This window comes from Eumetopias jubatus, unplaced genomic scaffold, assembly GCF_037043125.1.
Source record: "Eumetopias jubatus isolate StellerSeaLion01/CBP00866 unplaced genomic scaffold, mEumJub1_p1.0 scaffold_3, whole genome shotgun sequence".
NCBI lineage: Eukaryota > Metazoa > Chordata > Mammalia > Carnivora > Otariidae > Eumetopias > Eumetopias jubatus.
In genome coordinates this window covers 101,447,837-101,474,537 of record NW_028274809.1, presented here as the reverse complement: position 1 = coordinate 101,474,537, position 26,701 = coordinate 101,447,837, and the positions used below count along the sequence as shown (strand labels likewise).

The 26,701-nt window shown below is 45.5% G+C and overlaps 2 protein-coding genes across 3 annotated transcripts in view; one reads left to right on the top strand and one right to left on the bottom strand.

Annotated features, from left to right (window-relative positions):
- Positions 1-17,780: 17,780 nt before the first annotated feature.
- Positions 17,781-23,347, bottom strand: DBI (diazepam binding inhibitor, acyl-CoA binding protein). Its single transcript, XM_028101303.2, has 4 exons — positions 23,241-23,347; positions 22,063-22,180; positions 19,735-19,797; positions 17,781-18,075 (listed from the first exon to the last, which is right to left on the bottom strand). Exons 1-4 carry the CDS (start codon positions 23,247-23,249, stop codon positions 18,002-18,004), a joined length of 264 nt encoding a protein of 87 aa, XP_027957104.1. The 5' UTR covers positions 23,250-23,347; the 3' UTR covers positions 17,781-18,001.
- Positions 23,348-23,457: 110 nt separating this feature from the next.
- Positions 23,458-26,701, top strand: part of CUNH2orf76 (chromosome unknown C2orf76 homolog) — a 91,317-nt gene continuing 88,073 nt past the window's right edge. For both annotated transcript variants that reach the window (XM_088021762.1, XM_028101304.2), the window contains exon 1: positions 23,458-23,504. The gene's annotated coding sequence lies outside the window, so the exon portion shown is untranslated. The remainder of the gene's footprint in view (positions 23,505-26,701) is intronic.

Below are 26,701 nucleotides of genomic sequence, written 5' to 3'. Positions count from 1 at the left end.
GAGGATCATATGGTTCTTGTCCTTTCTTTTATTTATTTAGCGTATCACATTGATTGATTTGCAGATGTTGAACCATGCTTGCAGCCCAGGAATAAATCCCTCTTGGTCATGGTTAACAGTCATTTTAATGTACTGTTGGATCCTATTGGCTAGTATTTTGGTGAGAATTTTTGCATCCATGTTCATCAGGGATATCAGTCTGTAATTCCCCTTTTTGGTGGGGTCTTTGTCTGGTTTTGGGATCAAGGTAATGCTGGCCTCATAGAATGAGTTTGGAAGTTTTACTTCCATTTCTATTTTTTGAAACAGCCTCAGAAGAATAGGTATTAATTCTTCTTTAAATGTTTGGTAGAATTCCCCTGGGAAGCCATCCAGCCCTGGGCTCTTGTTTGTTGGGAGATTTTTGATTAGTGCTTCAAGTTCCTTGCTGGTTATGGGTCTGTTTAGGTTTTCTATTTCTTCCTGTTTCAGTTTTGGTAGTTTATACATCTCTAGGAATGCATTCCTTTCTTCCAGATTGCCTAATTTGTTGGCCTATAGTTGCTCATAATGTGTTCTTATAATTGTATTTCTTCAGTGTTGCTTGTGATCTCTTCTCTTTCAGTCATGCTTTTATTTATTTGGGTCCTTTCTCTTTTCTTTTTGAGAAGTCTGGCCAGGGGCTTATCAATCTTATTAATTCTTTCAAAGAACCAGTTCCTAGTTTCGTTGATCTGTTCTACTGTTCTTTTGGTTTCTATTTCATTGATCCCCACTCTAATCTTTATTATTTCTCTTCTCCTGCTGGGTTTAGGCTTTATTTGCTGTTCTTTCTCCAGCTCTTTTTGGTGTAAGGTTAGGTCAGGTATTTGAGACATTTATTGTTTCTTGAGAAAGGCTTGTATTACTATATACTTCCCTGTTAGGACCGACTTTGCTGCATCCCAAAGGCTTTGAACAGTTGTGTTTTCATTTTCAATTGTTTCAATGAATTTTTTAAATTCTTCTTTAATTTCATGGTTTACCCAATCATTCTTTATAGGATGCTCTTTAGCCTCCATGTATTTGAGTTCTTTCCGACTTTCCTCTTGTGATTGAGCTCCAGTTTGAAAGCACTGTGGTCTGAAAATATGTAGGGAATGATCCCAATCTTTTGGTACCGGTTGAGACCTGATTTGTGACCCAGTATGTGATCTGTTCTGGAGAATGTTCCATGTGCAGTCGAGAAAAATATGTATTCTGTTGCTTTAGGATGGAATGCTCTGAATATATCTGTGAAGTCCATCTTGTCCAGTGTGTCATTCAAAGCCCTTGTTTCCTTGTTGATCTTCTGCTTAGATGATCTGTCCATTGCAGTGAGTGGGGTGTTAAATTTCCCTACTATTATTGTACTATTATCAATGTGTTTCTTTAATTTTGTTATTAATTGGTTTATATAATTGGCTGCTTCCCTGTTAGGGGCATAAATATTTACAATGTTAGATCTTCTTGTTGGATAGACCCCTTAATTATGATATAGTGTCCTTCCTCATCTCTTGTTATACTCGTTGGTTTAAAATCTCATTTGTCTGATATAAGGATTGCCACCCCAGCTTTCATTTGATGTCCATTAGCATAATAAATTTTTCCCCACCCCCGACTTTCAATCCAGAGGTATCTTTGGATCTAAAATGAGTCTCTTGCAGACAGCATGTCAATGGGTCTTACTTTTTAATCTAATCTGACACCCTGTGTCTTTTGATTGGGGCATTTAGCCAATTTACATTCAGAGTAAGTATTGAAAGATATGAATTTAGTGCCATTGTATTACCTGTAAAGTCACTGTTTCTGTAGATTGTCTTTTTCCTTTCTGGTCTATGTTACTTTTGGGCTCTCTCTTCACTTAAAGGATCCTTACGGGGCTGGTTTAGTGATCATAAATTCTTTTAGTTTCTGTTTGTCCTGGAAGCTTTTTATCTTCTATTTTGAATGACATCCTTGCTGGAAAAAGTATTCTTGGCTGCATATTTTTCTCATTTAGGACCCTGAATATATCATGCCAGTCCTTTCTGGCCTGCCCAGGTCTCTGTAGATAGATCTTTTGCCAGTCTAATGTTTCTGCCTTTGTAGGTTATGGACCTCTTGTCCTGAACTGCTTTCAGGATTTTCTCTTTGTCTCTGAGATTTGCAAGTTTCAGTCTTATATGTTGGGGTGTTGACCTATTTTTATTGATTTTGAGGGGGGTTTTCTGTGCCTTCTGGACTTGGATGCCTTCTTCCTTCCCCGGATTAGGGACGTTCTCTGCAATAATTTGCTCCAGTATACCTTCTGCCACCCTCTCTCTTTCCTCTTCTTCTGGGATCCCAATTATTCTAATATTGTTTCGCTTTATGGTATCACTCATCTCTCGAATTCTCCCCTCATGATCCAGTAGTTGTTTATCTCTCTTTTTCTCGGCTTCTTTATTGTCCATCATATTGTCTTCTATATCACTAATTCTCTCTTCTGTTTCATTTATCCTAGCAGTTAGAGCCTCCTTTTTTTTTAGAGCCTCCATTTTTGATTACATCTCATTAATAGCCTTTTTGATTTCAACTTGATTAGATTTTAATTATTTTATTTCTCCAGAAAGTGATTCTCTAGTATCTTCTATGCTTTTTTCAAGGCCAGCTAGTATCTTTATAATCATTATTCTGAACTCTAGTTCTGACATCTTACTTATGTCCATACTGATTAGGTCCTTGCCAGTCAGTACTGCCTCTTGTTTTCTTTTTGAGGTGAGTTTGTCTGTCTTGTCATTCTATCCAGAGAGGAAGAGATGAATGAGAGAACAAAATAATAAAATGGCAACAACACCCCAGAGAAATGTACACTAAACAAATTAGAAGAGACCCAAAACCGAAAAAATAATTTAAAAAAAGAGAATATAGGGGTGCCTGGGTGGCTCAGTCATTAAGCATCTGCCTTTGGCTCAGATCATGATCCCAGGGACCTGGGATCGAGCCCCACATTGGGCACCCTGCTCAGCGGGGAGTCTGCTTAACCCTCTAAACTTTTCACCTGTTTGTGATCTCTGTCTTTCACTCTCTCAAATAAATAAATAAAATCTTAAAAAAAGAGAGAATATAATCAGACAGATGAACAGAATAGAGTAATACACTGGATCCTGTGTCTATTTTGGTCTGTTAGAAAATTAGATCCCAAAATTGTAAAGGAAGAAAAACTTATATGTGTACAAAAATAAAATTAAATACAATGAAGGGATAGAATGTAACTGTAAAAATGAAAATTAAAAGATAAAAAAAAGATAAAGAAAAGGAGGAATATAAACAGATAGGTGTACAGAACAGAGGAATACACTATATCCTGAGTGTATTTTTGTTGGTTTGTTAGAAGAAACAACATCTCAAAATTATAAAGAAAGAAAAACATACATATACAAAAATAAAAGTAAATAAGTTGAAATGATAGAATGTAACTGTAAAGATGAAAATTAAAAACGACTTTAACAAAACAAAACACAAAAAAGAGAAAAAGAAGAAGAAAGAAAAAAAACCGAGAGAATATGATCAGACAGGTGAAAAGAACAGAGCCATACACTAAATTCTGGGTGTATTTTGGTCTGTTAGAAGAAACTGTATCCCAGAATTGTAAAGAAGAAAAACTTATATATATATATATATATATATAAATTTATATTATTATATATTTATATAATTTATATATTTATATAATATTTTATAATGTATAATTTATATATTTATATATAAATTTATATATTTATATGTATAAAATCAAATACAAGGAAAAGATAGAATGTAATTGTAAAAATAAAAATTAAAAAATACTTTAAAAAAGAGTTGATAAATAACAATTGGGTGAAAAAGGAAAGAGAAAAAAAAATTGAAAGACTAAAGAATCGTGGGGAAAACCCCATGAATTCTATATCCTATATTCCCCTAGTGCTGGAGTTTTGCAGTTCTTGTTGATCGGTAAACTTGGTCTTGGCTGGATGTTCTTGCTGATCTTCTGGGGGTGGGGCCTGTTGCATTGATTCCCACGGGTGTTTGCCTGAGGCGGAATTGCACTGCCCTTGCTGGGGCAGACTAAGTAATCTGCTCCAGTTTGCTCTCTGTAGCTTTTGTTCCCTGAAATAATTACGTGCAGTTTTAGAGGATGAGAATGAAAATGGCAGCCTCCCAATCTCTGGCCCCAGAGCCAAGAGTTCAGGGCCCCATTCCTCAGCACGCCCTCAGGGAAAAGCAATCAATCACTCCTGTCTCCTTCAGCTGTCTGTGTATTCTGTGCTCACCAGGCCCGTGACCTAGCTTTTCTATCTCAGGCATGCGACCCTGTTTTGAGTCTCCAAACCCTGCGGACTCCTGCAGTGGGCTCCCCCACCACTCCTCCCGGGGGAGGAAGGAGGGTCTCGCCGGTTCTGTAGCTTGCTGGGCCCCTGCTTGGGGAGCAGTCGCCTGACCATGTCAAGGTTCAGGGTTTATGACAACACTGAGCTGAGAGGCCACTCCTAGGCTCACTGGTTACAGCCGGCTTCCCCACTCCCAATACCTGGGTACTCTGCCTCACTCAGGCACCCCCAGTCTTTCTGTGACTCCGAGGGTCCTGAGACCACACTGTCCCACCTAGGATTCCAATCTGCTTCACCACCTGAACATCTTTCAGGTGGGGACATCCCTCACCAGAGCCAACTTCTTAAAGTTCCGATTTTTTTCTCCACTGCTCTATCACTTGCCGGTGCTGGCTGATGGAGGCTCCCTGCCCCCGCAGTTTATCTTCCCATATATCACCTTGGATTCCCTTCCCCACACCTTCTACCTTGCAGAAAGTGGTCGCTTTTCTATTTGTAGAGTTGCAGCTATTCTTTTCTTAGGTCTCTGGTTGAGTTTGCAGGTGTTCAGAATGATTTGATAGCTATCTAGCCGAATTCCTGGGACTGGATGAAACTAAGGTTTCCTACTCCTGCCATCTTGGAATCTCTCCGCCTGATTCATTAATATTGTATACCTCTTTACTTGAGTTTTCTTTAATTTCACTCACGATGCTTTGATGTTTTCATTGTACACGTCTTGCAGATATTTTTAAATTCATTCCTAATTCATGTTTTTGGATGCTACTGTAAAGTTTTTAAAATTTTGATTTTCAGTTGTTCATTGCTAGTCCATAGAAATAGAACTGATTTTTTAATATTGTATCCTATGATATTGTTTCTTTTCTTTCCAATCTAGATGCCTTTTTCCTTGCCACATGTCCTTGCTAGAAGCTCCAGGATGCTGCTGAATAGAAGTGGTAAGAGTAGACATCTTACCACCATAAGGAGAAGTTTCCTTATAGCGTTAGTTTGTTTAGAGTTTGTATCATGGATGGGGAACAACATTTGTTAAATGCTTTTTCTGCATCTACTGAGGTGATCACATTTTGTTTTTTCAGTCTTTTAATATGGTGAATTGCAGTGATTTGTTTCTGAATGTTAGGCCAACTTTGTATTCTTGTAATAAATCTCACTTTATCTTTTTTACATATTGCTGGATTTGATTTGCTAATATTTTATTAAAGATTTTTGCATCCATGTTATATTTTGTGTTTTTTTCCCCACTCACTGTAATATTTGTGAGATTCATCTGTATTATTGCATGAGTTGTAGTTTGTCCATTTATTATCGTATATTATTCCATTGCATGAATATTCCATATTACTTCTTCTGTTCTCCTGTTGATGGACATGTGGGTTATTTTCAGTTTGGGGCTGTTATGAATAGTGCTGTTATGAACATTTTTGTGCAGGTCTTCGTGATGCGTTTCAGTGGGTGTATACCCAGGGATTGAATTGCTGGGCCCTATGGTATACTTATGTTTAGCTTTACTATCAGACAGTTATCTAAGATATTTGAGCTGAAATATTTGTGCTGATGGAACATCAACAGCATATGAGAGTTCTGATTGCTCTACATTTTGCCAATACTTGACATTTCTTTTTCTTTTTCATTTTTGCTATTCTGGTGGCTGTGTACTTGTATCATATTGTGGTCTTAAATTTCTCTGATGACTAGCAAGGTTGAACACCTTTTTGTTTATTGGTCGTTTGCATAGCCTCTTTTGAGAAGTTCAAGTCCTTTGCTCTTTTCTCCCGTTGGATTATCTCCCTTTTTATTATTGATTTGTGGGAGTTCTTTGTATATTCTGGATACGAGTATTTTGTAGGATAGACGTATTGCAAACATTTTTTTCTCACTCTGGGTTACCTTTGGCTTCCCTTAATGGTGTTTTCCACTGTCTTTTTTCTTAAATATTTATTTATTTGAGAGAGAGAGAGTAGGGGGAGGGGCAGAGGGAGAGGGAGAGAGAATCTCAAGCAGATTCTGTGCTGAGTGCAGAGCCCAATGCAGGGTTTGATCTCACGACCTTGAGATCACGACCTGAGCCAAAACCAAGAGTCAGACGCTTAACCAACTGCACCACCCAGGTGTCACTCCACTGTCATTTTAAATTATATTTAATGGAAAACCTTTTTCCATGTTTGTCCCATATGAACACTGGGCTCCCAGTAGGCCTATAGTTTGCTATTTTTTTCCTACATCACAAAGTGTTCTTAGATAAGGTGGAAGAAACCTCCCACAAAGAATACAAATGTATGAATCCACCTATATGAAGTTGTAGAAAGGCAAAACTAATCTAGGGTAAAAAAAAAAAAAATGAGAGCAGCATTTGCCTCCAGGAGCATGGTGAGAGATACTGACCGGGAAGGGGCATGAAGGAACTTTCTGGATTATAGCAGTGTTCTATATTTTGACAGGGATCTGGGTTGTACAAGTATGTGCATTTGTTAAAACATATCTAGTGGTATGTTTAAGATACTTGCATTTTATCGTGGTATGTTTAAGATGCTTGCATTTTATTGTAGTTGAATTTGACCCCAAAGAAATAAAACTGTAAACAAATGTTGAACTCAAGTTAATAATATACACATTTAAGTATTTAGGGGGAAGCATATTAATATCTGCAGCTTACTTTGAAATGCATCAAAAAGAGTTCAGGTTGCAGGATTAAGGGGTGGATGGGTTGCTGTATGAGAAAGCGACTGGTGGGTGCTTGGGCGGCTCAGTTGGTTAAGCAACTGCCTTCGGCTCAGGTCATGATCCTGGAGTCCCGGGATCAGAGTTCTGCATCGGGCTCCCTGCTGAGCAAGGAGTCTGCTTCTCCCTCTGACCCTCCCCCCTCTCATGTACTCTATCTCATTCTCTCTCTCAAATAAATAAATAAAATATTTTAAAAAAAAGAGAAAGCGACTGGTGTAAAATGCTGTGGTAAAAATCTAGGTAGCAGCTACATGGGTATTCACTGTAAAAGTCTTTCAACTTTTCTTTATTCTTTTTCTTTCTTTCTTTCTTTCTTTCTTTCTTTCTTTCTTTCTTTCTTTCTGTCTTTCTGTCTTTCTGTCTTTCTTTCTGTCTTTGTCTTTCTTTGTCTTTCTTTCTTTCTTTCTTTCTTTGTCTTTCTTTCTTTCTTTCTTTCTTTCTTTCTTTCTTTCTTTCTTTCTTTCTTTCTTTCTTTCTTTCTTTCTTTCTTTCTTTCTTTTCTTTCTTTCTTGTGGGCAGCAAAGCAAAGTTTATTGAGCAATAGTACAAAACTCCTGAAGAGGGAGGGGACCCACAAGGGTTGCCCTCAACTTTTCCGTATGTTGGAAAAGTTTCCTAATAAAATGGAGAGAAATAAATAAGATGAAAGCTCTCAAAGTCCTTTAAAGTTGGGTGAGGCTGAAAGGAGGCTAGCTTTTCTTTTCTTTTTTTTAAGATTTTATTTATTTATTTGACAGAGAGAGACAGCGAGAGAGGGGATACAAGCAGCGGGAGTGGGAGAGGGAGAAGCAGGCTTCCTGCAGAGCAGGGAGCCCGATGTGGGGCTCGATCCCAGGACCCCAGGATCATGACCTGAGCCGAAGGCAGATGCTTAACGACTGAGCCACCCAGGTGCCCTGAGGCTAGCTTTTCTTGCTCCCTGTCACCAGCTCCTGCAGACCCGCCCTCCATCTGTGTGTCACGCTGTTCTGTCCCATGGCTATCAGTGCTGGAAAGTGGCTTCCTCCCTTGGAGCCTCCAACACATTTCCCTCTTTCCACGCAGGAGCTCAGGCTCCTCTGTGAGCATTTGGGTCTTGATCATGTGCACGATTCAGGAAGGTGGCTTTGTCACTGCAATGACACCAAAAGGCTTTGCATTTAGTCCCCCAGCGTGGCACCTGGCCTGTGAGGCAGGGTGGGGATGCCTCAGTACCACTCCGCTTCCTGGGCAACTCAGGGCCTCCCTGGTTAACCCATTAACACACACAACCTTGGTTCATGGGAAACATCTGGCCTTCTGCTCCCTGGCCATTGAATTAAACTTTGGGGAGCAGTGCTGGACCTGAGAAAGAGCCTCAATCTGCAAGACACCATGTTTTACCCTCCAAAGTATAAAAACAAAACAATTTTTAACGTGATACTACTTCAATGCTGGCAAGGATGTGATGATGGCAGGGCACATGGTACATGACCAGTAAAAGCTTTTTTATGGAAATATTTTACATATGTATAGAAATTCTATATTTTGAATCCATAAGTTATATCCAAGGATTTATCTCTAAGTGAAAAGTCAAAATGTTTTCTTTTTCTTTTTTTTTAAAGATTTTATTTTAAACTTCTTATGTTTATGTTTAAAATAAACATAAAAAATGTTTATTTAAAGATTTTATTTATTTATTTGAGAGAGAGAGAATGAGAGATAGAGAGGGAAGAGGGTCAGAGGGAGAAGCAGACTCCCTGCCGAGCAGGGAGCCCGATGCGGGACTCGATTCTGGGACTCTAGGATCATGACCTGAGCCGAAGGCAGTCGCTTAACCAACTGAGCCACCCAGGCACCCTCAAAATGTTTTCAAAGGTCTAAATATAAAGATATTTTATAAGTTATCATAATAATAGCAAAAATTGGATATTGCCTGCCAGGATACTAATTCAATGGCAGTTCAACAATGTGATACAAATATTACCCAGACATTTTTCACTATATACTTTTAGCAGGGAGAAATGAGGTTATAGAACTTTCTATACAATGTGATCCTCACGACATGCTAAAGGACTACGAGAGATTATTTGTTCTCCTTTTTATAGTTTCTGGTATTTTCCAAGTTAGCTGTAATACATGCACATTGTTTTTCAAATTAGAAAAGAATTTTCAATGTGGCAGTCTGGAGCTGAGATATGAAGGAGACGTCTACTGCGGATTCACGGTATGATGCATTTAAAGAGACTGTACCTTAAAAGGTTTGTTTAAAAACTCTTAAAATCAATTTGTCAAATCTTTTGCTTTAATATGAAGATAGTGCAGGACCCCGTTTAAGATCAAACTGATGGAAATGTTAAGTCAGTGGGTAGAGGGGAAAAAAGACTACCGCTAAAGGGTGGAACTTTGCCTGCACTGGGCTGGAGCAAAATTGCATTACAAAATTCCCAAGAGTATAACTGCAAGCAAGGGGTGTGAACTGTCCATCGTGGTAAAGGCTGCTGTTCTTGCTATCTTGCATCATTGATGGCATTGGCTGTCAGTTCCCACCATCCACAGGGGAAGTGAAAGGTCAGTGGAAGGGAAGGAACAGGGAGAAGGGAAATTTCACTTAGGAGGTCCTTAGAGTTCGCACTGTGATGGTAATTTTGCAAGCATTATCCGTCATCTTATCCCGAGAGTAGCCCTGTGAGATGTGCATTAAAACGTCACCAGGAAGTGACAGAAACCTGCATCAGACTAGCTCAAGCAAAAAGGGGATGTAATGGTTCAGTTATCTAGAAAGGACAGCTTGAAGGAGGCCTCATGTGATAACGTCGTGAATCTCTGACAGGTTATACCCCAGTCCCCCCCTCAAATGGCTGCAACAGTGTCTTCCATCCCACAGGCCTTTCCAACGATGGGACTTTGACACTTCTCTTATTAAGCAATGGGGCCTGTGTTCTCTGTCCTTGAATTTGGGTGTGCTTATGATGATGGCGGAGGTGCCACTATGTGGCTTTGGAGGTGAGGTGATACAGGTTCTGCCTGGGTCTCTTGGGACACCCGCTCTGGGAACTCGTGCTATTAGGAAGCCTCCCCAACATGGCGAGCCCTGTGTAGGGGTCCTGGCTGACAGCCAGGGTCAGCCACCAGGCACCAGCATGAGTGATGAGGCTCTGAGGGGACTCCATCCCCATGATCATCTAGCGGCAACCACATGAGCTACTCTGAAAAACAGCATCCAGCGAAAGCCCAGTCGAGTCCAGAACCGTGAGAATGGTAATGAAATTATTGTTGTCTTAAGCCACTAAGTTAGGGGGTGACTTGTTATACAGCAACAGATAACTTTTTTCTTCCAGTGTCCAAATAAAATCTATGGTAAGAGCTAATTCGCTGCGTCCTGACCATGCTGGATCATCACTGTGGCCCAAGGAATGGAGTTCTGTAACCTAGGTTGCCAGCTGTATACTTGCCCTTTCCCCTGTTAATGACATCCGAGTTCTATTTGGGTTGACAAGGTGCACAGTCTGTCTTGTAGCTAAGCATGTGGTTAAATTCTGGCCAATGAGACACAAGCAGAGGTGTATGTGGTTCTTTAGGGACAGATCCTGTATTTGTTTCCTATAATCTTGCCTAGCCTCCTGTTGCTGTAACAAATTATTATAGATTTAGTAGCTTAAAACAACACAGATTTATTGCCTTCCAGTTCTGGAGGTCAGAAGTCTGACCCAGATCTCACTAGGCTAAAGTCAGGGTGCCGGGAGGGCTGCATTCCTTCTGGAGGCTGTAGGGGAGTCTTTCTTTCCTTGTCTTTTCAGTTTCTGGAGGCCCTGGCTTAGGACTTCTTCAAAGCCATCAGTATCACATCACTCTGACATTGACTGTTCTCCTTGCTTCTTCCACATTTAAGGACCCTTGTTATTATAGTGGGCCCAGCTAGATAATGCAGGATCATTTCTCTACTTTAAGGTCAGGTAATTAACAACCTTACTTCCATCTGCAACCTTAATTGCCCTTTGCTGTGTAACCTAACATATGCACAGGTTCTGGGGATCAGAACATGGACATCCTTGGGATATCATTTCTCTGCCTACTGGAGATCCTCAGATGGGAGGGGATATCATTTTGTCCTTTCCTCCTCCTTCCCCCATCTTTGTTTTTTTAAAGATTTATTTATTTATTTGAGAGAGAGCGAGCATGGGGGGGAGGGGCAGAGGGAGGGAGAGAATCTGAAACAGACTCCACACTGAGCATGGAGCCCAACTCGGGGCTCGATCTCATGGCCCTGAGATCATGACCTGAGCTGAAATCAAGAGTTGGAAGCTCAACCAACTGAGCCACCCAGGTGCCCCATTCCCACTGTCTTGAATGGACTCAGATATGTCCACTTATGGAATGAGGTTCTGTGGTTGGCAGCCTACCAGAACCACCTCTTGACAGTTGCTCAAATGGGAGAGGGAGGGGATGCTGGATGGACAAAAACATCAAATGTCCTCTGTGAACATGTGCTACAAAAATGCTGCATAACCAACAACCCCCAAGACTGAGGACCTTACAACAACATCTATCATCAGTGTGTAGTAGCTCACAGGTCTTCAGTTGATGGTGGCTCTGCCAGGCTTCTCTGAGACCAACTGGACTTAACTTTAGGCTGTGGGTTAGGTTCAGGTGTGTTCTACCTGTCTCTCACATCTACCTGGGACAGCTGCTCCTCAGGAATATTCTCCTCAGGAATATTCTTCTCATGGCAGAAGGAAAAGTATATGAGGGCAAACCAAGCCAAGTAAGCACATCCACAGCTCTTCCTTGCATCATGTCTGATCAAATTTCACTGGCCAAAGCAAGTTATATGACCATACCCAGTGTCAAAGGAGTGGAAATGAAAATTCTGCCCATTCTAGTGGGAGGGTCTTCAGAGTGACGCACAAAGTTGCACAGATATATAATTACTTGAAGCATGTAAAGGGTTGGGAGCCATCACCCACTTTGCCACAGTGGTGTAAACCAAATCATTTCTCTCACCAGTGGGGGAGTTTTGGAGGGATTTTTCTTTATGCCCACTTGACCTGATGGGCTAATTCCTCAGGAATAGTGGAGTGGAGACATTTCCTTAAAAAGAAGGGATGAGGGTCCAAGTTCACATGAGCACAAAAGATATACAATTTAAGATTGAGAAAGAGTCTGGGCTACTTCATCCAGAACCTCTCAAACCTTAAAATCCTAAGAAAGATTAATTCATTTTTTAATTTAAACCCTTTTGTTGACTAATAATAGTTACCATGTATTAATTTTTCTTCTGTGTATTAGGCATTTATTCAGTCCTCCCTCGTAGAGATTATCCTATTTTATACACAAAAAAATCTCAGGCTAAGGGAAGATAAGAAACTTGCTCAAGGTCATGAAGAACAAAAGTGGTCATGTCTTGATTTAAATTCAAATCTATCTGCAAAGCCCATGCTCTTTCCAGTCCAGTGTATCACCTGATGAACTGGCAGCATCCTTTAGGGCCACACTTGGGCAAAACTGTGCTAAGGGTGGGGTAATCGCCTCTCCAAAACTCCTCCCACTTTGCAGTCCCCCTTTCTTTTGACTTCTCCTGCTTGATGGTGATGCCCTGGGGTTGGTGTGTGATTTCTCAATGCGGTCCCCTTGGTAGCAACCCGAGCTCTAGCTTGTTCATGACTGCCATCAAAACTGCTAACTCCCATGCTTTTAAGGTCCCAGATCTCCAACACAGATGAACCCAATCAAGTGTTCCCAAGAGAGTCCTCCAGGTCATGAGTCACGTTTATACTTGACAAAGACCTTCAGGGTCTTGCTCCTAAAGAAGGGCTGCTGGTGGAAGGGACCAGCCCATGGGTAGCCACAGAGGAGTCAGCAGGCACATGAGTTTCCTGGGGTTCCTGCAACAAATCCCATAAACTGGGTAACTTAAAACAATAGAAACTTATTCTCCCACAATTCTGGATGCCAGAAGTTCAGGTTTAAGGTACTGGCAAGGTACCTTCTGGGAACCTTGAGGGAGATTCCATTCCATGCCTCTCTCTTAGCTTCTGGTGTTGCTGGGAAACCTTGGCATTCCTTGGCTTATGGCTGCATCAATCCAGTCTCTGCCCCCATGTTCACATGGCCTTTATCTCTGTGCATCTCTGTGTCTCAAATTTCTCTCTGTTCCCTCTTAAAAGGACACCAGTCATTGGTTTAGGGCCCATCCCACGTCCAGGATGATCTTATCTCGAGATTCTTTTTTATCCCCCCAAGGTCAAGAATGTCTTTATTGAAGTAGGATGATGGGACATGGGGGAGGGAGACCCTCAAAGGCCTAGGGCTCTCCCAGTACCTGGCTGTGTGTTCCACTGTAGCTGGCGGGTCCAAGTGGCTGAGATATCCCAGGGCCAGCAGCCAGCATCAAGGGCGGAGAGATTACCCATCCCCCCAAGTGCCACGGTCTGTGGTTGGTATTGCACCAATTTCCCTGGAAAGACTTTATGGGGCTTTACAGCTCCTAAAAAAAGAAAATACAGTCTAGAATTAAGTTCACTCATTACTTAGAAAAATCATAAAACATAAGAAAAAGCTATTGGTTGACCAATTCCTGGTCTTCCAAGCATTGAGTTGTAGCCAAGGCAGGGGTGTTGCAAAGCAGGGGGGGGATTGATTCTCTGGATGAATGCAGAGAGGGCATCCCAGGGCACTTCTGTTGCCCTCCAGTTTGTGGTTTACAGATCTTTCAGGGCAAAGATGGTGTCTGAATTATCTTTAAATCCTAGGTTCCTGAAAGAGCTTTGCTTATTTTGTGGTCTGTTCTTAGCTGTTCCATGTTCTTTCAAAAGAGAGATCATATAAAATCACACAAATAATTAAGAGAGGAAACATTCTGAAATCTTACTTGGGAGCTGCCAGGGACAGAAGCATTGACTTGCCTTGACTCAGGCCCCTAGGGCACAGCTCTGCTAAAGCCAGCCTCTACTGATTATTTTTCCTGGCCCATCTCAACTCCAGACAACTGTAATTTAATTTTAAACACCTGTAATCATCTGGTTACTTAAATCACCCTCTCAACAACTTCCTAGCCTGGCTCCCATCAAGCCAGCCATTTCTGGGCCCTTCAATTTCCCCTCTTCTGGCTTTCCTTCCTATCTATACTGGGCAATGACCTTCTGCTCAACCCCATTTTATTGATGAAGAAACTGAGGCTAACAGAGGTGACCTAACTTGCCCCGTGTCTATGTAACTCAGGCAGCGGCTGAGCCAGGTCCCCTACTGGCCCCTGATCTACAGCACTGGTTCCCAGGCTTTTGGCTCTTGGAATTACTCTTATGTGGGGAGAACGTTCTGGGACGACCCACACTTATTTGCATGGTTGACTTCCCACCTTTTGGAGCATGGCCAAGGTGGGGAGCAGCACTTTGTAACTCCAGGCCAGGACCTGTCTGGATGGTGGGGAAGGAAGTCTCGAGGGTGAGGATGCACACTAGGGAAGGCCCCCCGGGCTGCTAGGAAGTTGTGTTTGCCAGGCATTGTGTGAGGCTCTTTACCCATTTTGTCAGCCCATTTTCTAGATGAAGAAAATGTGGCTCCAAGAAGAGCCATGATCCAGCACCCGAGAGACCGCAGTTTGATTCACAGGTAAGTCTGTCACCAAAGGCAGATTGGAGGTAAGAAGTGCCGCTGTGGATGCCTCACAAGGGGGAAGGTGAAGACTGGTGCCCTGCCCTGCGCCCCACTGCTGATCTCATTTGTTCCCAAACGACAGCCTGTGAACCAGCCTGGGGCTGTACGTGCATTTCCGCAGGAGCCATCGGAACAGGCATGGTCCCTGAAGCCACTGGTGCCGTGTTCCCAGAACACCACAGCTTGTGGGGTGCCTGGGGGGCTCAGGTGGTTAGGCGTCTGCCTTTGGCTCAGGTCATGATTCCACGGTCCTGGAATTGAGTCCCGCCTTAGGCTCCTTGCTTGGCAGGGAACCTGCGTCTCCCTCTGCCTGCCGCTCCCCCTGCTTGTGCTCTCTCTCTCTCTCTGGCAAATAAATAAAATCTTAAAAAAAAAAAAAAAGAACACCACAGCTTGTTACTTTTTGGAGAAACCAGTTCCACTACTTTATAGTGCGTGTGTGTGTCGGGGGGGGGAGGTGGGTGGGCGGGGGGGTGTGCTTCCAAACCTAGCATTGTCTCAGAATCACCTGAGATGCTTAAAAAAGTATGGCTTAAAAAAAAGAAAAAAAAGAAAAAAAAGAAAAAAGTATGGTTCATTGGGGGTCCCCGCTCCAGCCTGGGAGATGTGATCTGCTTCCCTGAGCTGCTTCTCAGGAAGACCTGCACAGTAGGCGGGGGATTTCACAGCACCTTCTGCTAGCCCAGTGGGGCAAGGGTCACCCTTGTAATCGGACAGACAGGGGCACTGCAAAGCTGAGTGGCAGCCGGTGGTCACGAGAGAGAATGTGACAGAAGGGGACAAGCAGGCCCTTCCTGGGCAGAGAGCCCTGGGTTTGGATCCATTCACATCACCTGAGTCTTAATCCCTTCATCTGAATAATGGGTCCGGTCATTCCCATCACAGAGCATGGAGGTGTAGTACTGACTTCAAAGCACCGCGGGATTAAATTCACCAACCGGAGTAATGAACCTGAGCGGGAGGCTTGCCCTGCAGGTTCTCAGCAAACGACAGCCAGTAACTGGAGGCCACACCCGTTGTGGGCAAGTGGGCCTTTCCGCTCCCATGGTGGTTCTCTCCCATCTGCGTCCGGGGAAGAACCATGGCGTAGTCCTAACACAGTCCTAGCCCACGTGACTGCAGATGGCCAGGCTGCCCTCTTTGTCAGGGCCTCCCTAGGCCGAGGCCCATTCTCTGATGCTGGCCGGCAGCTGGGCAGCAATACGGTGCCCAAGCACACAACCGCCTTGCTCTGGCTTCCTTTCACGAGCTCGAGTACCGGGCAGGCAGGTTCTTCTGCCTGCACTCCTGCCACTGCCTGCACTCCTGCCACTGCCGCCACAGGGAGTGACCATCTGCTTCTGGGCTAGGTCCTTGATTCTGACAGCCATTGCAAGGGATGTTGCCAGGGACAAGAGTTGGTAGAGAACCGGCGGGAGAAAAATTCCTGATGAAGGGTCACACACCGGGCACCCTCGCTAGGGCAGGAGTTTCTCACACCATTACATTTCACACTGACCGCCACCCTCCAGGTTAAGTGAGGTAGGCCTGACCCCAGAGCCAGGTCCGTCTGGACAAGAACCATACCCTGGACTCACTGAAGGTGGTTTTTCCTTTGGTTTTACCCCTGAAGCAGGCAAAAACTGATCAAAGGAGAGAATGTAGGTATGGGTATAGTTGAGTGGCTCTTCCCCCACCTCGGGCTCAGAGATGCCTGGGAGTTCCGTGGCCTTGGCAGGCTGGGTGCCGTGGAGCTGGGTGGGGGGAGAGCAGAACAGAGAGAATGGAGGGCCTCCTGCCCCATAGGCCTTCAGTCACATTGGCGCCCAGGGAAGGCTAACTCCCGTATAAATGACATGGCTGCTCAAGAAGTCACTTCACTCAGGGCGCACGTCTAGGTTTTGAACCTTGGCCCCATTGGGAGCGCTCCCCCACCCCCCATCTACACCTGCTTCTATACGAGCTTCTGGGGTTCATTTTCCATGCGCAGTCTGGGCTGGCACGGGACAATCACCATTCTCAGAACCCACGGATGCCATCAGGTCCACAATCTGAATGCCTCTGACCACATCTACTTCCCAGCAGCTGCCTAGCCCCTTTGTTGACAAATCTGTGCTTTTCAGTTTCATTATCAAGACTTGTATCAGGTGCCACTTCCCACTGAAGGCATGCTGTACGCCAGGCCCTTCGGGCTGTTCTGGTTTCTCCCGTTCCAGCACAGGGCAAACCTGTGAGGCTACCTTGTGTGGTGCAGGCATCTGAGCCAGGGAGATGAGTGTGTGAATGCTGGCTCTTAGATTATTTGCCGAGTGGCCTTGGGCAAGTCACTCCAACTCTGATGCCTCCCTGTATTGCTGGCTGAACTAGGTCCAAGACCAAGGCACAGGCTTTGGAGGGAAGGCACAGCTGTCTGGCCTCAAGGAGCTTCTCCCTTGACCCCTTTCAGCCTCAGCATACTCATCTGCACAATGGGAAAACCACAACCTTCCTCCCAAGACTGTGCGAGGAGTCGGGTAGAACATCTGGCAAGGAGGGCCTGCTGGCTGTCTTTTTTTCTTTCTTTTTGACAACCTACAACCCCCAGGGTCAAGCTCCAGCCTTTCTTCTCTGTAACCTTAAGCCCTAGCCTCCTGGGTCCTGATCTCCCTTCTCCCTGCTGAGCACCCACTTTCCCACTCGGTGTTGCCTGTCCAGCCGCCCCATGGGCCTGGAACTCTGGGAATGCCCCGTGGCAGATGCACAGTTCATTCCTGACTGGAGCTTCTAGTCTTGCTCCTTTGCTCTGGAACCATGGTCGGGAGGGACTTCAGACAAACCTCAAATACTTGTCAACCCTGCTTTACTTGGAGCTTGAGGCCAGCAATGTCCCCAGCAGAGGGTTGGCAGTCCCTGCGGCCTGAGGTCTCAGCCAGCCCACCTGGTCAGTGTGGCTGGAAGGGGGAGGAAGGAGGAGGTAGGAAAGGCTATTTCTGTAACCCTTTCCCTCCCCACCAGAGGTGTGTCACCTGCCTCGCTCCCCACCAGAGTAGAGGAGGGTGAGCTCAAACACTTCCAGGCGAAATCTTTAGAAAAAGGAAGTGAGGAGGAGCGATTGGAATCGAGTAAACTATTTCAAGAACCCAGATTACTGAAGACTTAAAGTAACAAATGTGCTTTTAATAGATCTATGGATAAAAACTACTCAGCGCAGGTCAGTAACCATGGCGGCCCTACTCTGTTGGAGCCATGTCCTGTACGGTCTTCAGGACCTAGGTTAACAGGCTATTTGCATTATTTCATGTCATCCACAGTATTAGAGAAGAAAGGCATTAGATCAGTTTAGATGAAATGCAATGTTGGCAGCCAAATCCAGTCTGTTATATTCCATATTTTTTCTTTAGTTCTTCTACTTTGTTGACGTAAGCTTTCATGGCATCTTCCTTGGAAGTCCCTGGAAGGAATCAACAGGATTATTTATCAGAGAGGCAGCACGGTAGAAAAGCAGCAGACTTAAAAGCCCTCGACAGCCCCAGTTTCATGCTCGGAGGCTCAGTTTCTCCCCTGTGAAGTGGGGTTTCTCTTACCTGCACCTCACAGACGTCCAGGATTCAACTTGAAATACTTAAGGAGCTGGGCCCGCAGCAGATGCTTCCGAAAGCACTGAACCCCTAACGTGTGTGCAGCTGTCCTGAGGCCCGTCATTGGCCCGCGGGCCGCATGAGTCCCCCACTGTTGTGAGTGAGTGGTCAACCTGAGCCTCGGGGGCAAGGCTGGACGCTCCAGACAGGTCGGAAAGCCTACTATGGGGAGTCGCAGTGACTTTCCTGGCCCTGTTGACTCTGACTCTCATGGTTGGCTCTGACCTATCTGTTGGCTCTTCTCTGCTAGAGCTGCTAAGCTGGCAGTGAGAAAGCAAAGCCAGGCACCCTCTTCTCCCCAGAGAGGAGCTGTGGGAAAAGTTTCAAGAACTGTGAGCAAAGGCAGCTAGCTCGTGGAGGTGAATGAGGCACATCTCTGCCCTCCCGCCACAGTCCAAAGGGCACAGACCATATCCCTCAGAGACAGTGAGCCCCGGTTTCCTGGACTCTGCGGTGAGGGAGAGATGCTGGGAATCGGAGCGCTTTCTGAAACACTGCAGAGCGCCTGGACACCGGTATGCGAACGGCCAGTGACGATGGGCAGTCAGACGCGCATTCCTGTTCCAGTTACTTGCAAATCCTAGGAGTGTATTGATTGTATCCTGGCCCTTTTTGAATCTGAGGGCTTTTCATTCGCAGAAAGACAGAGGGCTTATTCAGAAGCTAGCGAGCGAGAACACAAAAGCTGGTAGGCAGCTTCAGTGCCAACTGGTGGGTCTTGCTGCCGCAGGCGGCACGTGATGAAGTCAGAGCTGGGGTACTTCTTGGCTACTGCTGCTTAGCGTGTAGTAGCTCTGTTCATGGGGCCTACGGTGTGCCATGCAGTACTCACTCCTTTCCTTTATGTGCCTTTCTGGCTGGAAGGGAGCTGGGGAGGGCTGCTTGGGCTAGGGGATCACTGTCTGGCCTTGCGAGGAAGAGGAAGGTGCAGGCAGGAAACCACCCCTACTTTTTTTTAAAGATTTTATTTCTTTATTTGACAGAGAGAGACACAGTGAGACAGGGAACACAAGCAGGGGGAGCGGCAGAGGGAGAAAGAGAAGCGGAGCAGGGAGCCCAATGCAGGACTCCATCCCAGGACCCTGGGATCATGACCTGAGCCGAAGGCAGACGCTTAATGACTGAGCCACCCAGGCGCCCTGAAACCATTCCTTCTTGTGAATACACATAAAACCCAGGCCAACTATTTCACACACGCTCCCACACATAGTCTGTTTTCCAGTAACCTGGTCCCCAGCCCCTCCTCTCCCAACAATACCACTGCTCAGAGACGGAGCTCTTGGAGAAGGCATACATGGTATTAGGAGAAAAAGTAGGTGGCCCAGTTTTTTTCCATTTTGGCCAGGCCAGGCTGGTTTCTGGCATGTGCCCTATCCATTCTGTTTACTCTCCTCACCCTTTACACACTCCATAATGAAGAGTATTTCATTACTGGGCTTCACAGACTAGGGAAACTGATTACGAACAATTACCTTTCAGATGATTCCAGGCATCCCACTTGGCCTTGCCTTTGAGATCCAACAGCCCAGGCCGTTCTGAAACAAGGAAAGAAAAAGACATTAGACCTGCTTCAAGTTCTAATGGAGAACGTCATCGACTCTCTTGTCCTGAAACCCATCTTTCATTTCATTGGTTCCTTCCAAGCTCTGTTAGGGAGTTAAATGGGTCCAGCACAGTGGGTTCTGCCTTCAGAAACCCAGATGTACAGAAATCCAAACTTAAGATTTAGAGAAAATAGGAAGAAAACTGTTCTCATTACTAGGCAGACTTTGTCTTAGAAGTTAAATTTTAACTCCAAAATTTCTCCTTTTAAAAACCATACTTAAAAATTTTTTTTTAAACAAGTACTACATCCATTCATATGGCCTAAAACTGAAATGCTGTCACGGAGAATACTATAAAGTTTCCCTCCCACTCCTGCTCTCAGTCAGCCAATTTCTCTCTTTCACATTATTGCTATCAGTTTTCTGGGCTCCTCTTTCTGTGAATAGTCTGTTCATACCCTTGCCCCACTTTTCTACCAAGTTGTTAGTCTAACTCTTGTTAATCTGTGGGCGTTTTGTCTCCAAAGTTAAAGCATTCTTAAAGTTACACCATGATTTTGTGCTTCCAGACCTGTCATCAGCTGCACTTGGGAAACACACTGGCTACTTCCCTGCTGACCTATTTTACCGCCACGCTGAGAACAAAGGCAAAAGGAGCAATCCCAGGGCCCATGGCCCGGACCACTGTGCCTGAGAAACAGCAAGTCTCCTCAGATGCTTTCAGAGAAGCATTTCCAGGGATGCCGGAGAGGGTGCCTGCAGAGTCGTCATCCAGGAAGAGTGAGCACACTCCAAAAGCCATTTTTGTGATGATGGACATGTACATTTGCACTAACTCAGGGCCCCTGGCCACTTGTGGCACTTGATATGTGGCTTCTGCCACTGAGGACTGAGCTCTGGATTTTATTTTAACTATTTTCAATTTAAAACTGAATGGGGCTAGTAGTGACAAGCTATTGGACAATGCAGCCCTAGAATGAGCTGAAGCCTCCCCAATGAGGAAGCGACAGATTCCCAAGCCGGTCTACATACTCATGTAAAAGCAGGGCAGAGGCCAGGGTCTAGGAAAATCCCGTTTGGCAGAAAAGCATCTCAGCCCCTCTGGTCACCCCCACTTCATCTCTCCTTTCCCTTCCTGGGAGGATATAAAGTTTATAAACCCAGTGCAGAACTCACCTTTGCCCCAAGACCTCTCTCAGCTAAGCCCTTTCTGGGAACTTCGATTTGGCACTGCTCTGGGCACCATTTCCTGCTTCCATATGGCTGGCAGCCACCACTTGCTCCACTGCCCACCCCAAGCACGATGGAATTGGCCATGCTTTCCCTCCTGAACAGAGGAGGGGGTGACCTCCTTCTATGCTGCTGTGGCCACTGCCTCTGAGTCCCTGCAGAGACTGCATTGTGCTGTTGCCTCAGTACACACCTGAGTTGCAGGGACTTAGGGGCAGAATAAAAACTGTCCAAAGCAGGAAAGACTATTCAGAATATGGTAGTCTAAACTACCACCTCAAAATCTGTACTAAGATTTTTTTCAATGGGGAAGAAACGGTCAGCAGAAACCACTGTCAGCAAAAATGCTTCTGACTGGCCTCAGGAAGCCAGCTTCTCTGCTCCTGCTATCAGACTTGGCCCGGCTGCCAAGTGCTCTGACTTTGATTCTGCCTGTCTATGGTGGAAGTAGTAGGATTCAACAAAGCTACTACTGAGCTGAGAGCTTGGACTAAGTCTCTTCCAGCCTGGGGTCTCTGCTTCCTCCCAAGCAGATGGAAAATGCTGGTGATAACAAGTAAAGTCCTTCCAAAAACTAGGATTTGAATTCTGCTACCCGAGCCACCAAGAACAGTACAGGGTCCATGAGCCCCATTCAGGAGCATGATCTTGGCATGGGGGGGGGGCACGCCATGAGCCATTACCATGTTCCACCTGAAAAGTAGGACTTTCAGTGGTTTTGAGTGTGCAGTTCCCATAGATTAAGAGTTCCAGCACCCATCAAGGCCCTGAGTCTGCCTTGATGAGTAGGGGGCCTTCCCAAGTTCAGCAACCTGTTTTTTTTTTTTTAATTAAAGATTTTATTTATTTATTTGACAGCTAGAGAGAGCCAGAGAACACAAGCAAGGGTAATGTCAGTGGGAGAGGGAGAAGCAGGCTCACCAATGAGCAGGGAGCCTGACACGGGGCTCGATCCCAGGACCCTGGGATCATGACTTGAGCTCAAGGCAGATGCTCAACCAACTGAGCCACCCAGGCACCCCATACCTGTGTTTATGTCACCCACAGTTGCTTGTTTGTAGTGGCTGTAGATGAAAAACAACTCATCATCTGTTGGCTTGGTCTTGAGGTGCTTAACATCCTCAACAGCTTTGTCAAACTCAGCCTAAACATGAGGAGAGAAAAGGTCTAAATAGAGTTCAGTAATGGGGAGAGACAGGGTGGAAAGGCAGCACTCCTGCAATGCCTGTTAGGAAAAGCAGTGTGTGTTCTCAGCTCCCCAACAGGGCAGCCAGAAAGATTCAGCAAAACAAGGAGGGGAAGCACAGGGGTTCACTCGTTCGATGGATAACTATGTACTGGATACTCTTACCAGGTACCAGGTGCTGGAAACACAGTGGTGAAGGAAGCAGGCTAGAAGTGCCTGCAGTAGGCATATACTTCAGTGAAAAAGCGTGGTCAACTGCCTGACCACCCCTGGGTCAGGCCGGGGTCTCAGTAAAGCCCTGACTTGCCGATAGGGCTAGCACAGCGTGTTTCAAACAGTTGAGAAGGGGACGGGGTTAGGGGACGGGGTTTGAGTACGGAGGTGTCAGCGACTGGAGCCCGTTGGACCCCCGCCCCCTGGGACTGGGCGTCCAGCGCTGACCTCTATTTCAGTGTTCTGATTGGAGAGAGGTGAGATGAGTCAGAGGTCACCCCACACAGTTCAGTCTCCGAAAGGCGACTACATTCGAAGGAGGAAAGAGTTCTGGGCCAACTCTCCCCAAGCCCTCCCCTTCCCGCACGTTGAACACTCAGCCCCTATGTCCCGTGACCTCTAAGTTGTCAGCCACGGCTTTCTCGCTTCCCCACTCTGCATGGCGTCCCTACTCCTGCCCTGACCTTCCGGATGGGGAACTCGGTCTCTTTGCTCCTTCAATCCACGGAACCCTCTACCTGCCATCTTTCTACCTAGGACCCTCGCCTCCGCCCCCTGTTCCTGCTTCATCGCGAAGTCCACCCCATGGGCAACTTTCTAGCAGTTGCGGATGGGTAGCAGTGTCCAAACCCTGCAAGTTCCGCTCACGAGGCTCCCTACAGAGTCAGGGCTGGGCACGGGTGCAGGAGGCACAGCGGGGCGGGGAAGGGAAAGACCCTGTGGAGTTCTTCCTGGGAGATACCCCCTCTCCCCCCAGCCTGCAGCCTCGCCGCACCTTCGCAGCCAGGCTAGGCACGCTTTATACCTGAGACATGCTGGCGGGGTTGCGAAGATCCGGAAAACCCGCGGACGCGGCGAAGAGCAGGTAACACACTACTCGACTGGCAGCGCCTTTAGAGGCGCAGCCGCAGGAGACTCCAACCCTGCCAGGCAGGCCAGGCAGCCAATCAGAAGCCAGCTCTACGCTGGGGGCGTGTCCAGCCTCCGCAGCGCCGCCAAACCCCGCCCGAAACCACGTGGGTTTGCTCGCACACGCGCAGTGGGGAGCCGAAGGGGACGCCGGGAACAGGTGGGGCCCGCGGAGGTAGGGGCGTGCTTGCGGGAGAGGGCCCGCAGGTCCGAGTCAGGGTCAGGGCTCGGCTGCTGTGGGGAGTGGACCGCGGGGCAGAGCAGAGGGGTCGGTGACCAAAGAGCAGGGACTTCTTCATTCAGTCTTGTGTCTGCAGTGAAGAGCCCGGAAGATGCGCCTCCGTACAAGTAACCTCTCAGGCCTGGGGAGGACGAGTGGGCTCCGCCCCTCACGGGGGTCTAGAGCAGTTGGTTAGGGGGTTAGGGAGTTGGAAGTTTACAGTTTTACATGGAAGGTAGGGTAGGGGAAGGTAACATTTCAGAAAGCCTTTTAAGGAGGGGAAGGAGCATTCCAGGCAGAAAATGAGTGTAAAGGTGTGAGCAAAGAGTGGAGGGAAAGAGTAGAAAGAGATGAGACTGGGGAGTTAAAGAGGTGTCAGACTGGCTAGATGATGCAGACCTTGGCCTTTATAAGAACTATAGGAATTTGGACTTTTATTTTGAGATGGGAAGCCAGAGGCTTTTAAGCAGAGGATGTTGAGACTGAGGGGAGGCACAGCTTTGCGAAGTTGTTGTAGAGGCTGATCCTCTCCATGGGAACAGAAAGGAGCAGCACAGGTGGCTTTCAGAATTTGAAGATGATGAGAATTTTCTGGTGTTTACAAAGCTGGATGAAGGGAGGGAATTGATGGAAAATTCCCTGGAGATCATTTACAAAGATCATTCCTCTCCAATTCCTAATTTGTGTGAAGAGAACTAGACTAGAAATCCTCACACACACCCCCCCCCAACCCATTTACAGCCACAGGTATTTAGAAAGAAAGGCCAGGTGAAAGCTTTCAGATGTAACTTCTAACTAGTGGTAGGCCAGCCTTTATAAAATAATGTTTGGGAAGAAGTGGAGATGCAGTAGCAGGGAACAAATCTAGAGGCTTAAGTCTATGAATAATTTTGGTAGAGAAGGAAAGCCAAACAAATTAACAAAAAGATTGTAGTTAAATTTGGGGAGATTACATTTGAATCTTGGGAAATAGAGGCTCCCCCCACCAAAGGGACAGTTCAGAGCTGTTCCTCCCCGCCCCCCCCCCCCCCCCCCCCCCCCCGGCACACATGAAGCCTGGATTCATTTTTGTTCCATCATTTAGTGCTTACAGATTCCTTGATGGAAATTCAGATTATTGTCTATGTGGGTCAGATTTATAGTCAAATGTATCTTAGTCATTAGGTTTTAACATTAGGTTATTGTGTTTAGCACAATAGCACAATTAGGTAACTCTGACAATGTAACTTTATATTCCTCAAAGGTTGGTTGATGTGGTTGAGTTTTGTCTGGATACTGTGGAAAGCAAGGCTAGTGTTTTAACTTGGCAGTCACCAGTCTAAGTGAGGTTGATTTGTTGCTTTCTTATTTGGAATATACTCCACTCTCCTAAACAAAAAACCCCAACTTTCCACATGCTAGTTCTGTGCCCAAGTGAGTCCACAAAAGTTGCCTAATGCAAGTGAAGTATATAACTAGTAAGGATTGTGGGACTCAGGGAGCAGGGTGCTAAAGGGTTTTCCTTGCTACAGGGCCCACCCTAGGCCAAGTTTTGAAATAGCTGAAGGCATGCTCTTTGGCCTGCGTCCTGCTTCCTTCCCCCATTCCTCAGGGACCCATTTTGTGTGATTTCCACCTATGGAAATGTTGCCTTAAGGTCTCCATTTACTGTTTCTATTCTAGGCAATTGGAATGGCATTTGGCTTTTAAAATAAAGAGCTAACAAGCCAGCATCTGAGATTTAATTTTTTGAAGTAAATTTTAGAGTAAATTTGGGGATCAATAAATTGTATGAATTTTTAATTCTATATTTCTATGGCATTTAAAAGGAAATAGTTCTTTGTATCCCCAGAAAATGCAGGTTCCTCAGCTGTGTTTATATCCTTGCTAACAACTAGCACACTTGGTAGTAATTTTATTTACAATCACTTTTACTTATTCTTCTGATTTCTCTCCCCTACATAAGCCCGGGAAAATAGGGATCACCTTGTATTGGTCAGTGCTCTATCTCAAGTGCCAGGAACTTCTTAGGCACTGAGCAAATGGCAGGTGATGAACAGAGCCCTTTGCTCTCTTTGAAATATATTCATTTTGATTAGCCATGAGCTTGGAAACTAAGTTTATGGAACTGAATGTGCAACTAAAGGCAATGGTAAAGTAGATGAATTCTGATGCAAGGACCAGGTAATCTCTTTGTGTCACTCCTAGCTGGAAGCAGAACACAAAACAAATATTAAGGGAAGATGGGGAACCTGATGAGCCACCCAGTCAGTCTAATTGACCCTGCCCATTAAGTAGAGAGGCTCTTGTCATTGCTGCAACCTGCCCTCACATCCTTGGGGTGCCAATTTTGACTAGTCACAGGCTACACTTGCTGGGTCTCAGTGTAAAGCCAGACGGGCAAGATATATTAACAGGTGAAAGCAGTTCTTGCTCAGTGGGTGTGAAGAGTAGTTTTCTTTTTTCCCCTATTTATTTATTTATTTATATTTTGATGTAGTGTTCCATGGTTCATTATTTGCATATAACACCCAGTGCTCCATTCAATACGTGCCCTCTTTAATACCCATCACCAGGCTAATCCACCCCCCTCAGAACCCTCAGTTTGTTTCTCAGAGTCCATAGTCTCTCATGGTTTGTCTCCCCCTCCGATTTCCCCCCCTTCATTTTTCCTTCCCTACGATCTTTTTTTTTTTTTAACATATAATGTATTATTTGTTTCAGAGGTACAGGTCTGTGATTCAACAGTCTTACACAATTCACGGCACTCACCATAGCACATACCCTCCCCAATGTCTATCACCCAACCACCCCATCCCTCCCACCCCCCCTACCACTTCAGCAACCCTCAGTTTGTTTCCTGAGATTAAGAACTCCTCATATCAGTGAGGTCGATTCCTCTGTCTCTTTAATTTTTCTGATGGCATAACTCCTCTTCTAGAGGCTGGGCAGCTGCAAGTCTTAACCAACCCCTCCCGCCTGCCATTCTCTTGTTCCTTTGGATGTTTATATTCAGAGGAATTGCAGCAAGCTGGATGTGAGAGAAGTGTGTGTGTGACCTGTATGTGTATGATTTGCTCCTTTCCTGAGTCCTGTTTCCAGCCAACATGGTGGGGTGGTGGTTTGGGCTGAGGTGAGACTTGGATACCAGGGCTTGG

What these genes read in the sequence shown, in the direction of transcription:
- DBI (XM_028101303.2), bottom strand. An exon ending in TGTGGGTGACATAAACACAG is followed by an intron (nt 19,798 to 22,062) that starts GTATGGGGTGCC and finishes TCCTTGTTTCAG; the next exon opens with AACGGCCTGGGCTGTTGGAT. An exon ending in TGCCTGGAATCATCTGAAAG is followed by an intron (nt 18,076 to 19,734) that starts GTAATTGTTCGT and finishes GATTCCTTCCAG; the next exon opens with GGACTTCCAAGGAAGATGCC.